At 34.8% G+C, this 13,125-nt stretch overlaps 1 protein-coding gene across 3 annotated transcripts in view; it reads left to right on the top strand.

Annotated features, from left to right (window-relative positions):
• The window catches only part of LATS1 (large tumor suppressor kinase 1), a 40,008-nt gene extending 26,925 nt beyond the window's left edge, over positions 1–13,083 (top strand). For all 3 annotated transcript variants that reach the window (XM_073219740.1, XM_017673240.3, XM_037022002.2), the window contains 3 exons: positions 496–678; positions 872–978; positions 8,045–13,083. In XM_073219740.1, coding sequence (XP_073075841.1) covers positions 496–678; positions 872–978; positions 8,045–8,554 — 800 coding nt within the window. In that variant the 3' untranslated portion in view covers positions 8,555–13,083. The remainder of the gene's footprint in view (positions 1–495; positions 679–871; positions 979–8,044) is intronic.
• Positions 13,084–13,125: the final 42 nt, after the last annotated feature.

Genomic DNA, 13,125 nt, shown 5'->3' with positions numbered 1-13,125 from the left:
ACCCTAGAACATCTGTCTGTTCCATCACCCTAGGTTGATTGTATGGGATGCCTCCCTGTGTTCCTTATATATTTATTTGTTTGTTGTGTTTCTCTCCTACAGAGAAATGCCTGAGAAAAAAACTTTTCATTTATCCTTTGTCACTTCTTGAATGAATGAAACATTGATCAAGTTTGCTTGGGAACTTTGTCCAGAGTAGTAATGGGGAGCAGTGTGAATAACAAATTCTTAATCCTACCTTTGACTTTTACTATCATCATTTAACATTAAGTAAATTACTGAATCATAGGCTAGTTTTTCTTAGTGTAAAACTTGTCCTATTGGTATCTTAGAGTGCAGGCTCTAGTTGATAATAAACACTATGAGTAATTTGGCATATGCTGTGTCAGCTTGTCTCGGGGAGAGTGTTGTCAACTATAAACTATGATGTCAAAGGATTAAACAGACTTTAGGTTTACCCTTCTTGTTGCTTTTATTTCTTTTTCTACTGTATAGGTGACCATCCACGGCAAGATAGCATGGATTTCAGTAATGAATGGGGTGACCCTTCTAACTGTCGATGTGGAGATAGACTGAAGCCACTAGAGCGGAGAGCTGCACGCCAGCACCAACGATGTCTTGCACATTCTTTGGTTGGGACTCCCAATTATATTGCCCCTGAAGTGTTGTTACGAACAGGTAAAACATTTGTTCCATAAACAGTAGGTCTTTAGATAGCTGAATTTTATATAAGAATATGGTTTATTTTGCAGGTTTATAATAAGAGTATTATTTTATAATATAAATAGGTGACTTAATATTTTGATTGTATACATTCTGAGCCCTTTTTAAAAAGTGCTTATGAATAACAAACTTCGGTATCTTATTTTAGGCTATACACAGCTATGTGATTGGTGGAGTGTTGGTGTAATTCTTTTTGAAATGTTGGTGGGACAACCTCCATTCTTGGCACAAACACCATTAGAAACACAAATGAAGGTAAGATCCAGAATCTACACCAAAAGAATTGTCACAAAGTCCCTTTACTGTAGACCTTTATCAGTCATTTACTTAAAGCATCTTAATCTGACATTAAAGAATGAATTTGTTAAGGATATAGGGACCCACTTAAATTCTATGCATGAACTTTAATCTCCATCCCACTGTTATCATACTCTAATGTTGTCTCGCTTATACACTGTATTCATATTTCATTGTTATAGAAGTCTTCAGTACCTATTAAAGATTTATGCAACTAACTCTTTCTGTGTCACACACTGACTCCTGGCTTTGTTTCATTCCGTGCACACTCTAGCCCCAAACTACAAACATCTGTATATCTCCACTTGAAATTACCTCTGGTGCTTAAATGAAAAGCTGCCCGCAATCTTGACCATTAACTGTCCCATTAAAATCCTTTAGTTGTTCTTGTCTTTATGTTAAAGTCAAAATTTTCCCTCTGTTCTTTGTTCATATCATTCCCTCTGTCTGGAATGTTCTCCCTTTTCTCTGAAACCTCGTTTTTAATCATTCTTAATCATTCTATGAGATATCATTCTTAATCATTTTTTGAGATATCATCTCTTCCATGATGCTTTTCCCCAAGTTTTTAATTAATTCTGTCATTGTTTTTCATATATTTCAAACTCCCTTTAGAATTTATTTTAGGACAGGTGTACTCGTAATGCAGCCTTTCAGATTTGTATTAGATTTGTCTGAGTGTCTTTATTTTGCCTTCATTTTAATATGTATGTTTATATGTAAGTATATGCATATATACAGACGTGTGCATGTGTGGCAGGTGTGTGTGAAAAATTGAATGCTTTCTAAGATTAAGAGCAAGGCAAGGGTATCTATTTTCACTTACCTTATTCAACATAGTTCTAGAAGTCTTAGGCAGTATAATATAGGAAGGAAAAGAAAGAAGAGGCATACGTATTAGAAATAAGTAAAAAATTTTGTAGAAAATCTCAGGGAATCTATGAAAAAAGCCCTAGACCTAATAAGTGAGTTTAGTAAAGTTGTAGGATATAAGGGTAATACATAAAAGTCTGTTGTAATTCTGTATTCAAGCAATGAACAACCAGAAGTTAAACTTTTATTTTTAATTTAAAAAGTCAACTTTATTGAGGTATAATTAACATACCAAAACACAGCCCATATTAAAAATGTGCAATTTGATATGTTTGACATATCCATATCCCTGTAGAATGACCATCACAATCAAGAGTATAGCACAGCCCTCCTCCTCCCAAATTTTTGCATGTCCCTTGGTAGTCTTCCCCTCTTGCCTCTTCCCACATCCCCAGGTGACCGCTGATCTGCTTTATGTCTCTTAGATTAGTTGCATTTTCTAGAATTTTATATAAATGGAATCATACAGTAAGTACTGTTTTTTGCCTACCTTCTTCCCTCAGCATAATTATTTTGAGATTTATTATTTTTTATTAAGGTATGATTGATACACACTCTTATGAAGGTTTCACGTGAAAAAACAATGTGGTTACTACATTTACCCATATTATCAAGTCCCCACCCATACCGCAATGCAGTCACTGTCCATCAGTGCAGCAAGATGCCACAGATCCACTGTGTGCCTTCTTTGTGCTACACTGTTCTGCCTGTGATCCCCCACACCATGTGTACTAAACATAATACCCCTCAATCCCCTTCTCCTTGCCTCCCCACCCACCCTCCCACACCTCTCCCCTTTGGTAACCACTAGTTCATTCGTGGAGTTAATTTTGAGATTTATTCATGTTGAATCATTTACCCAGAGTTCATTCCTTATTTGTGAGTGTTCATTTGTGTAGATACAGCAGTTTATTCATTCACCTGTTGGTGGATTTGAGTTGTTTCTAGTTTTTGGCTATTACAAATAAAACTGCTATGGATATTCATGCATAAGTCTTTGTACAGAAATATACTTTCATTTCTGTTGGGTAAATACCTAGGAGTGGAATGACTGGATCATAAACTAGTTTTACATCTAAATTTTTAAAGAAACTATCAAACTGTTTACCGAAGTGGTTGTACCATCTCACATTTCTACTAGCCATGTGAGAAGGTTCTAGTTCCTCTAAATCATAGGTATCCCTTGGAATTGGTAACCTTTCAAATTTTAGCTCCTTTAATAGTTATACACTGGTACCTCACTGGTGTTTTTTGTTTTTTGTTTTTATGGCATCATTGATAGACACTCTTGTGAAGGTTTCACATGAAAAACATGTGGTTTCTACATCCACCCATATTATCAAGTCCTCCCCACACCCCATTGCAGTCACTGTCTATCAGCCTAGTAAGATGCCACAGAGCCACGGAACTGAAATTTAAAAACACTATCATTTACTGTAGCTTCCCCAAATTAAAATATGGCTGTTAATCTAATAGAGTATGAATAAGATATGTATGCTGAAAGCTACAAACTCCTAATAAAAGAAATCAAGGAAGATCTTAATAGATGCACACATACACCAGGTTAATGCATTGGAAGACTCAACATAAAGTCATCATTTCTCCCTAAATTAATCAATAGATTTAACTCAATTCCAATAAAAATTCCCAACAGGAATTTTTATAGATATAGATGAGTCAATTCTAAACTTTTTTTTAAAAGAAGAGCAAAGTTAGACCACTATCAACTAGTTGATTTAAGACTTGCTATGAAGCTACAGTAATCCAGGCAGTGTGATACTGGCAAAGGATACACACACAGATCAGTGGGACAGGATAAAGAAGGGATAAATAGGACCACACAGATAAAATGGCCATTTGATCTTTGACAAAGATGCAAATGCAGAAAAGATAGTTTTTAAACAAATGATGTTGGGAAAATTGGTCAGCCATATGCAAAGTATACTGAACCTCAACGTAAACCTCACATCTTACACAAAGATTAATTCAAACCAATCATAGATCTAGAGGTAAACATAAAGCTCTGTAATACTTTTAGAAGAAAATATAGTAGAAAATCTTTATAGCCTAGGGTTAGGTGAAGAGTTCTTAAAAATAACACCAAAATCATGATCCATAAAAGAAAACATTGAGAAATTGGACTTCATCAAAATTAAAAACTTTCAGTCTGCCAAAGACACAGTAAGACAATGAAAAGATAAGTTACAGCTTGGGAGAAAATATTTGCAGATCACATGTCCAACAAAGGGCTTCTGTCTAACTATATAAAGAACTCTCAAAACTCATTAGTAAGAAAAACAGCCCAGGCCAGTGACCTATTAGAGGTTTCCTTAAATGTTTGGATCAAAAAAGAAAAGTACCTCTTTAAATCTTCCTGAGTGGGTGGAAATAAAGGCAAGCCTCTGGGCTCCTCCCTCAGGGAGCCACCAAGACCAACCAAAATGTACAACCTCCAATTTTTGGAATACAGGGTCTTTACTGCCCTCCGGGCACTAGCCAGTTGCTCCAGGAGGGTGGGCTGCCCTCTGCATAATCACAGTAGGGCTGAGGAATAGTAAATGGTAGGTGGTTGCTGCACACTGCTGCCTTGTCAAATTTTTGCAGCTTCTCCTTGCCTGAAGCACTCCCTTTGTTGCTGTAATTGTCAGGTCCCAGAGTTCCAAAGTAATTGATTCTGGCACTTTTTCCCAATTTAATTGTTTTTGTTGGGTGGGGGTCTGACCTCTGAAGCTGTTATTTGCCATTTTCCATGATATCTCCCTATATTATGTTTTTTACTATTATCTCTTTGTACAGTTTTGTTATAGGTTGTTCTAGTGACTATAAAATACAAACTAAGTTTTCACTGCCTACTTGGAATTAATATTTTACCACTTTAAGTTCAGTATAAAATCTTACTATCATGTAGGTCCCTTTATTCTCAACTGTTTTTATATTTTAGTTGACTTTTACATTTAAAACCTCATCCAGCAATGTTGCAGTTTTTTTGTTTTCAACCATCAACTTGTTTTAAAGAACTCAGGATGGAAGACTAGTCATTTACCTGAATACTTCGCATTTTTCTTGCTCTTCCTTTGTTCATGATGTTTTAAGACATCTTTTGTATCATATCCCTTCTGTCTGAAGAACTTTCTTTAGCAAATATTTTATACCAGGTTTTCTGACAGCAGATTCTCTGTTTTCCTTCATCTGAGAATGAATGTCTTTATTTCACCTTCCTTAGGCTGTTAGCATCTGAGTTTGAGTTCTTGTGGAACTTTGAAGTGTTGTCCACTTCCTTCTGTACTTCATAGTTTCTGATGAGAAGTTTACAGTCATTTTCCCTCAAGTAATGCATTTTTCACTGACTGCTTTCCAGAATTTGTCTTTAGTTTTCAGTGTTGTAATTATGATACATCTGGGCATGGATTCCTTACAGCTTATCCTGTTTGGTTTCACTGTGCATCTTGAATTTATAGATTTGTCAAATTTGGGGAGTTTTCATGGCCATCATTGCTTGAAATATTTTTTCTATACCTCACACTTTTTCCTCTTGGCACTCTAATTACACCAATGTTAGACCTTTTGTTATAGTTCCACAAATTACTGGGGTTTTCATATTTTTTAACTCTTTTTCTCTCTCTCCTGTTAAGATTGCATAATTTCTATTGATCTGTCTTTAAGTTCACTAATTCATTCCTCTGACATCTCCTTTCTGCTATTAAGCCCCTCCATTGAGTTTTTTTATTTTGGTTATAGTATTTTTCAGTTCTAAAATTTCCGTTTGATACCTCTTCATATCTTCAGTTTCTTTGCTGAGACTTTTGTCTTTCATTTCATTTCAAGACTCTTCATCCTTATTTGTAGCATTTTTTTAATGGCTACTTTAGTCTTTGTCAGATAATCCTAACATCTGTGTCATCTCAACACTAACATCTGCTGATTTTCTTTTCCTATGTGGGTTGAAATTTTCATGGTTCTTTGTATACCAAATACATGTGTATCCTACACATTTTGAATATTTTGTTGTGAAACTCTGGGTCTTGTTTATATCTTACAGAGAATGTTTTGGCAAGCATTTAAGCCAGGTTGGATTCAGGCCACAAGTTCCAACCAGTCTTTTTGTGGCTTTTTTTTTCAATGTGAATTTCATTGTCAAAAGTATTTGCATTGCTAGCCAAATCTCTCCCTGGGCTGTGGTCTTTGCCTTTGTTCAGTTCTCAAAAATCTTTAATATGCTCTCTAGGGTTAGATTCATGGAAGTACAGTTTGGACATGAGCCCACCAATTTGGGAAATTGACACCATAACATTTTCTTACAATATCCTCCTTCTCTACCATGTTTCCATTACTTTCCAGTTTCCTCTGGCTTCCCTTTTCAGTTCTTTGACCAGAAAGTGAGATTGTACTTACCCTACTCTGCCATACACATGTCATGTGACTATACCCACATCCATGTCAAGGTGGTAAGAGGACAGAGAGACCAAAAATGTGACCGGGATTCAACCCATCCTCTTGGGACCATATGATTTGGTTTCCAATTGGAGAGGAAGGGTCCCTGCTCTCAGAGTTTTATGTGGCCCTTATTTCACCTCTGTTGTGACCAGTAAAACCCCTTTCCCACTCCCTGAGTCTGAAGGTCTCTCTGTCTGTGCTATACCTTTTCAGGGTTTGGTCTACCTTGAGTCTAGACCAGAGGATATGCTACAGGAAAAAAACAGTAAATTCAACACTAGTTCATTGGTGCTTCAAATTCTCTTCTTCCCCAGTCTGCCAGTTAACTGTTTACTTTTCAGGGTTGTCAGGCAGCTGCTGTATGCATTCTCTCCAGGTGCTAAACAGCATTTAGTAGCAAAGACAGATTGTGGTACACCTGTTACAACTTACTGAGAACTGGAATCCCTCTGGCTGCTTTTAGGATTTTTTCCTTTTCAACTGGTTTCTGATTTTCACCATGATGTGCCTATATGTAGTTTTTTTAATATTTATCTTGATTGACATTCACAAAACTTCTTGAATTGTGGGTTGATGACTTCCATCAATTTTGGAAAATTCCCTGTCCTTACCTCAAAGATTTCTTCTTCCTTCTCTACTTCTGGGACTGTAGTATACATATGATAGACATTTGATATTATCCTACATGTCTCCTATGTTTCATTCCTTTTTTTAATTCTATTTTTTTTCTCTCTGTGCTATAGTTTACATTAATTTCTGTTGACTCATCTTTGAATTAACTCATCTTTTTTTTTTGCTATGCCTAGTCTTTTTATTTTTACCTTAAACTAAAAAATCCTGAATGTAACTTTAAAGAACTTGTCCAGCTGATTGTATATTTTAATTTCCCCTATCTGAAATAGATGATGAAACCAGGCATAAATAATTACTACTGTATAATAATTTTTCCCCCAAAAAATTCAAATATTTTATTGGTTGAGGCATCTCCTTTTTCTAACCCAGAAGATTTTAAGATGAACAGATACTAGAAGAGGTGTTTATTTTTTTTCCTTCTACTGTAGCTGTTAAGCTCCTGTAGGAATAAGGAAGAATGGGGTTCATTTATTCATTTATTTAACAGATATTTATTGACTACTACCTTCCTTTTCCTTCCCTCTTTGCCTCCCCTTGCCTCCCTCCCTCTTGTCTTTCTTCCCCCTCTTGTCTTTCCTTCTCCCTCTGTCTTTCCAGTTTATTCAAAACCACAATAAGCATTTATTAAACATCTATTAACTATGTGCTGGCAATTTGCAAAGCATTAGAAAATACAAAAACAAAACTTGGTCAATAGCCTTATGGAATTTTATACTGTAGTAGGACAAGGCATAAGTAGGTACCACAAGGTATTGGAGATACTACAATACAAGTAAGTATATAGAACAGGAGAGGCACAGTAGGAAGAGCAATTTCTACCTCAGGTAGAAGGGATTAACAGAGAAGAGAAAACTTACAGTGAGTCTTGTAATGAATGTAAGTTGCCTGAAGAGGAGAGGGTGGGAAAAAAACGTTATTTCCCACCAAATGATTCATTATTGAAGGTAACCATGGCAAAAACCACGCCATTTATTTAAAAAAAACACAAGTGGCCCAGTAAGACTTTTTGTTATAAATCTTGGAGGAAATTTTTGTTTTTCTTATTTACCTCTTTCCTCCTAATTTTTAAAAATTTTCTTTAAAGGTTATCAACTGGCAAACATCTCTTCACATTCCACCACAAGCTAAACTGAGTCCTGAAGCTTCTGATCTTATTATTAAACTTTGCCGAGGACCAGAAGATCGCTTAGGCAAGAATGGTGCTGATGAAATAAAAGCTCATCCATTTTTTAAAACAATTGATTTCTCCAGTGACCTGAGACAGCAGTCTGCTTCATACATTCCTAAAATCACACACCTAACAGATACATCCAATTTTGATCCCGTGGATCCCGATAAGTTATGGAGTGATGATAATGAGGAAGAAAATGTAAATGACACACTCAACGGATGGTATAAAAATGGAAAGCACCCTGAGCATGCTTTCTATGAATTTACCTTTAGGAGGTTTTTTGATGACAATGGCTACCCATATAATTATCCAAAGCCTATTGAATATGAATATATTAATTCACAAGGCTCAGAGCAACAGTCAGATGAAGATGATCAGCACACAGGCTCAGAGATCAAAAATCGTGATCTAGTGTATGTTTAACACACTAGGAAATAATTTAATGAGGATTTGAGGAAAGGCCTGAAACGCAGGGTCTTTTGAGGCTCTGAGAATAGAATTATGCAAATGCGACAGCTGTGTATATGTACTCTGTGTACAATATTTTATGTTCCTAAATTATGGGAAATCTTTTTAAAATGTTAATTTATTCCAGCCTTTTTAATCAGTAATTTAGAAAAAAATTGTTATAAAGAAAGTAAATTATGAACTGAATATTATAGTCAGTTCTTGGTACTTAAAGTACTTAAAGAAAATAGTGCTTTGTTTAAAAGGAGAAGCCTGGTATCTATTTGTACATATGCTAAATAATTTTAAAAGACAAGAGTTTTTGAAATTATTTTAAAGACAGTTTTAGTTGTCTTGCTTTAACCAAATATGAAATATACCCCATATTTACAGAATTCCTTTTTCCCCCAGTAACCTTGTTGGTACAAAATAAGCTATAGAAATTAAGCCATCATGGTGGTGAGTGTTCCTAGGCTAATGATAATCTGTATAATTCACATCTTGGAACTAAGAAATACAGGGTTGAAACAGTATGTTCATCAGAAGAAAAAATAATGCAGTTTATCTTTTTTTCCCTCTCTGGGGAATATTCTGGCATTGATTTATTTTTATTTTTATTTTTTAATTTTGGTATCATTAGTATACAATTACATGAGCAACAATGTGGTTACTAGATACCCCCCATTGTCAATACTAGATTCCCCCCATATACCTCATTACAGTCACTATCTGTCAGCGTAGTAAGATGCTATAGCATCACTACTTGTCTTTGTGCTATACTGCCTTCCCCATGCCCATCCCCAACATTATGTGTGCTAATGGTAATGCCCCTATTTCCCCTTATCCCTACCTTCCCACCCACCCTCCCCAGTCCCTTTCCCTTTGGTAACTGTTAGTCCATTCTTGGGTTCTTTGAGTCTGCTGCTGTTTTGTTCCTTCAGTTTTTTTCTTTGTTCTTATATTCCACAGATGAGTGAAATCATTTGATACTTGTCTTCCTCCACTTGGCTTATTTCACTGAGCATAATACCCTCTAGCTCCATCCATGTTGTTGCAAATGGTAGGATTTGTTTTCTCCTTATGGCTGAATAATATTCCATTGTGTATATATGTACCACCTCTTCTTTATTCATTCATCTACTGATGGACACTTAGGTTGCTTCCATTTCTTGGCTATTGTAAATAGTGCCACGATAAACATAGGAGTGCATATCTCTTTTTGAAACTGGGGCTCCTGCATTCTTAGGGTAAATTCCTAGGAGTGGAATTCCTGGGTCAAAAGGTATTTCTATTTTGAGCTTTTTGAGGAACTTCCATATTGCTTTCCACAATGGTTGAACTAATTTACATTCCTACCAGCAGTGAAAGAGGGTTCCCCTTTCTCCACTTCCTTGCCAACATTTGTTGTTGTTTGTCTTTTGGATCATGGGCATCCTAACTGGTGTGAGGTGATATTTCAATGTGGTTTTAATTTGCATTTCTCTGATGATTAGTGATGTGGAGCATCTTTTCATGTGCCTGTTGACCATCTGAATTCCTCTGGCATTTATTTTTTAAGAATTACTGGCTTTAAATGAAACAAAGCACTACCATTTTTCTTTTCATATATATTTTTAATGCTGCTTCTAGTTTTAAAAGGGAACAGAGCTGCCATAAAGAAAATTTTTGATGCAAGAGCCAAGATCTTTCATATTTTTACTTCAAAATTCAGAAACAGCTTCTACCATCCTATACAAATTTCAGTTTCATATGAAAGTTTGATTATAAATTACTTGTGGGTACTCACTAGAAAAGTACTTTTTCTCTATAGGAACAGTTTTGGTCATCAGTAATGTTAGAGATTTCCTCTTTCAGAACAGTGCTACATACACACGTTTTTGGCAAAGGAAAACCCTAGCTATTTGGCCATATTTTACCTCTAGGCAGATTAATTGGTGAAAAATTCATTAACTCTTAAGGTGGCCATTAGTAATCAGGAGTAGTTACATGGTGGTCTTAATAGAAAATTCAAATTCTCTTCCTTATTTAAGGTTAAATAATATGTTTTTTAAATCATTCCATTATATGTAGGTTTTAAGGAAAACTCATGGTTTTATGCCAAAATACATTTAGCTTATCTTTTAGGAAGGAGAAAATGACTCTATTCTGACATTAGTAAAATCTGTAACTCATTTCCTTAATCTTTGCTGATACAGAATTGTTTTATCAAAACTTAGTATTTGTGGATAAAAGGTATAATTTTAGTGATTTTCAAGCTTTTAGCTTACTTCATATAAAAGCTAATGGAAATCATATATTTAAGTAAAATTAGAGGCAAAGCAGTTCCAGTTGAATTGGGGAGGGCAGAGATTTATTATTATATATAGCTTATACTTCCCACTTCTCTATATAGGTTTGGCCCTCTCAGAGCTCACTTATAACCCACTGTGTAATGGTGGGTCTTTGGGGTCATTGGTCCTTTTGAGAATCTGGTGAAAGCTGTGGACCCTTTTCCCAGAAAAGTGTATTCCAACACAACATGTATAAAATGTTGCATGCAGTTTTAGGGATTCTAGATGTGTTGAATCCTGTCACAAACTCTTGGTTAAGGACTGTCTGTTCTATAAGAACACTGATGTATTAAACTAAGAACATTGCTTTAGTTTATTGGTTAGTACTCAGATTAGCACATCTTGTATAAACACTGATAATTTATGACAGAAAAGGTCTGTACCATGTGATAAGATATCCCTAGGAATGTTCTCTCTTGCTGGTACAGCACTAAGACATTTTAAACATACCCTTTTGTGGGGACTGAAATTCATGTTAGGCTCGTTACAGGCTTGATAGAGAAATATTTCTGAAGGACTGCTAAACAGAATTGTAAGAAAATGAATGAATGAATAGCAGTCTTCACTTCATGGAACATTTGATTGATTCTATAAAATACTATGCAAAACAAATTCAAGAATTTTTAGCTTAGTACTCAAAATTTTCAGATACTCCTCTTATTCTTAGGCCTTTTCAATCTGATTTATTTCATTTTCCATTTAGTTGTTTTACTTCTGGACTATGGTGCAATACAAAAATCAACTTTGTTACATTTGTTATAGGAAAACTATGGTGCTGTCTCCTCTGCACAAAATCTGTGTTGCCCTTATTCCTTACATGTAACAGACACTACAAATTTTATATTCTTTTAAAATTTCCTCAGATAGTACAAGCTTTTTGTGTTTATCTGAAGCAATGTACAAGCCATTATTATCTGCAGTTTTAAGAGTTTGTTAATGCTTATTTGCATCTTATTCCCAAACTATATCCAGTTCTTCCAGTATACAATCTGGTGCTTCCTGACCTAAAAAATGAGAACATCAAGTCTATATATTTAATGTCAATTGAAATAGAGTGAAAACATTGGTTATACATGTTGTCTTCTTAAAGTAATTTTCCCACTCATTAAAAAAGTGCTATCCTTCTTACACTTACCCCTTTTTATGCATATCAATAGTATTTATAAAATGTGTCCTATAATATGTAATTGTAGATACTGTTATGTGTTGTCCAGTGATATCCTAAGGCAGGCCCTATTGCTGTATCTTTGCTACCTTATTTGAAATAGAAACTATAGAATGTATGACTAAGAAGTCACTTTGAGATTGACTTTTTAAAAAAGTTATTACCTTCTGCTGTTGCAAAGTGCAAAACTGTGAGTGGAAATGTTTTATTCTGACTTAATATGTTAAAAATTAGAGAATACAGTGGGGGATGTTTAGATATTGCTGCTGCTGTTACCTAAGGTACTTTAGAAATTTTTCTTGATAAAAATAAACAAAAATCCCTTTGGTATTTGAAGTGAAACATTCAGCCTGTTTCTTTTAATCTAAAAAAAGCAATTTGGGTCAACATATTGGTATATTTGTAAAGCGCCTTAATACATCCCTTTGTGGAAGGCACTGTACCACAGTTTACTTTTATTTTGTATTGTGTATATAGGTCTTTTGTATTAAAATTGAATCAATACAACAGTACAGTTTTATAAAATAATACTCTGTTAGGAAAATAAATCACAGCTTTGCAATATAACTGAATTGTTTTGCATACTTCTGAATGTAGTAGATACAAATAATCAGCCTGTGTTTTTAATGAATCTATTTGTATTTTCCCAATCATTTTCTCTAGTGTAACTTGCTGGGATGATAATAAAAAAAGCAAAAATTCAAATCTTTCAGTTATGTGTGGAAAGCTGACTTTTAAGTTGCTTAAGTATGTTTATTTTTTAATTCAAAATTTATATTTTTTATTCTCAGAAAATTTATGATGAAATATGTGATGCTCTGGAATTAAAATATATGTGACAACAATAAAACCTAGGTAGGTTACGGCAAACTGAATAGAATGAGTGTAACCCAGCAAAATGTTTCCCTTTTGCCCAACATGAGTACAGTAAGTGTTTCATGTTAAAGGCTTCCTTTAAATCAACACAGATTTAAACCTTTTAAATTATTAAACTCTGCATTTAAGTATCATTTGAGTCAGTTTATAATTTTTGAAATGTGAAGTTGGTGGCT

This window comes from Manis javanica, chromosome 13 (genome assembly GCF_040802235.1).
Source record: "Manis javanica isolate MJ-LG chromosome 13, MJ_LKY, whole genome shotgun sequence".
In the NCBI taxonomy this organism is placed as follows: Eukaryota; Metazoa; Chordata; class Mammalia; order Pholidota; family Manidae; genus Manis; species Manis javanica.
This window is presented reverse-complemented; position numbering and strand designations above follow the sequence as displayed.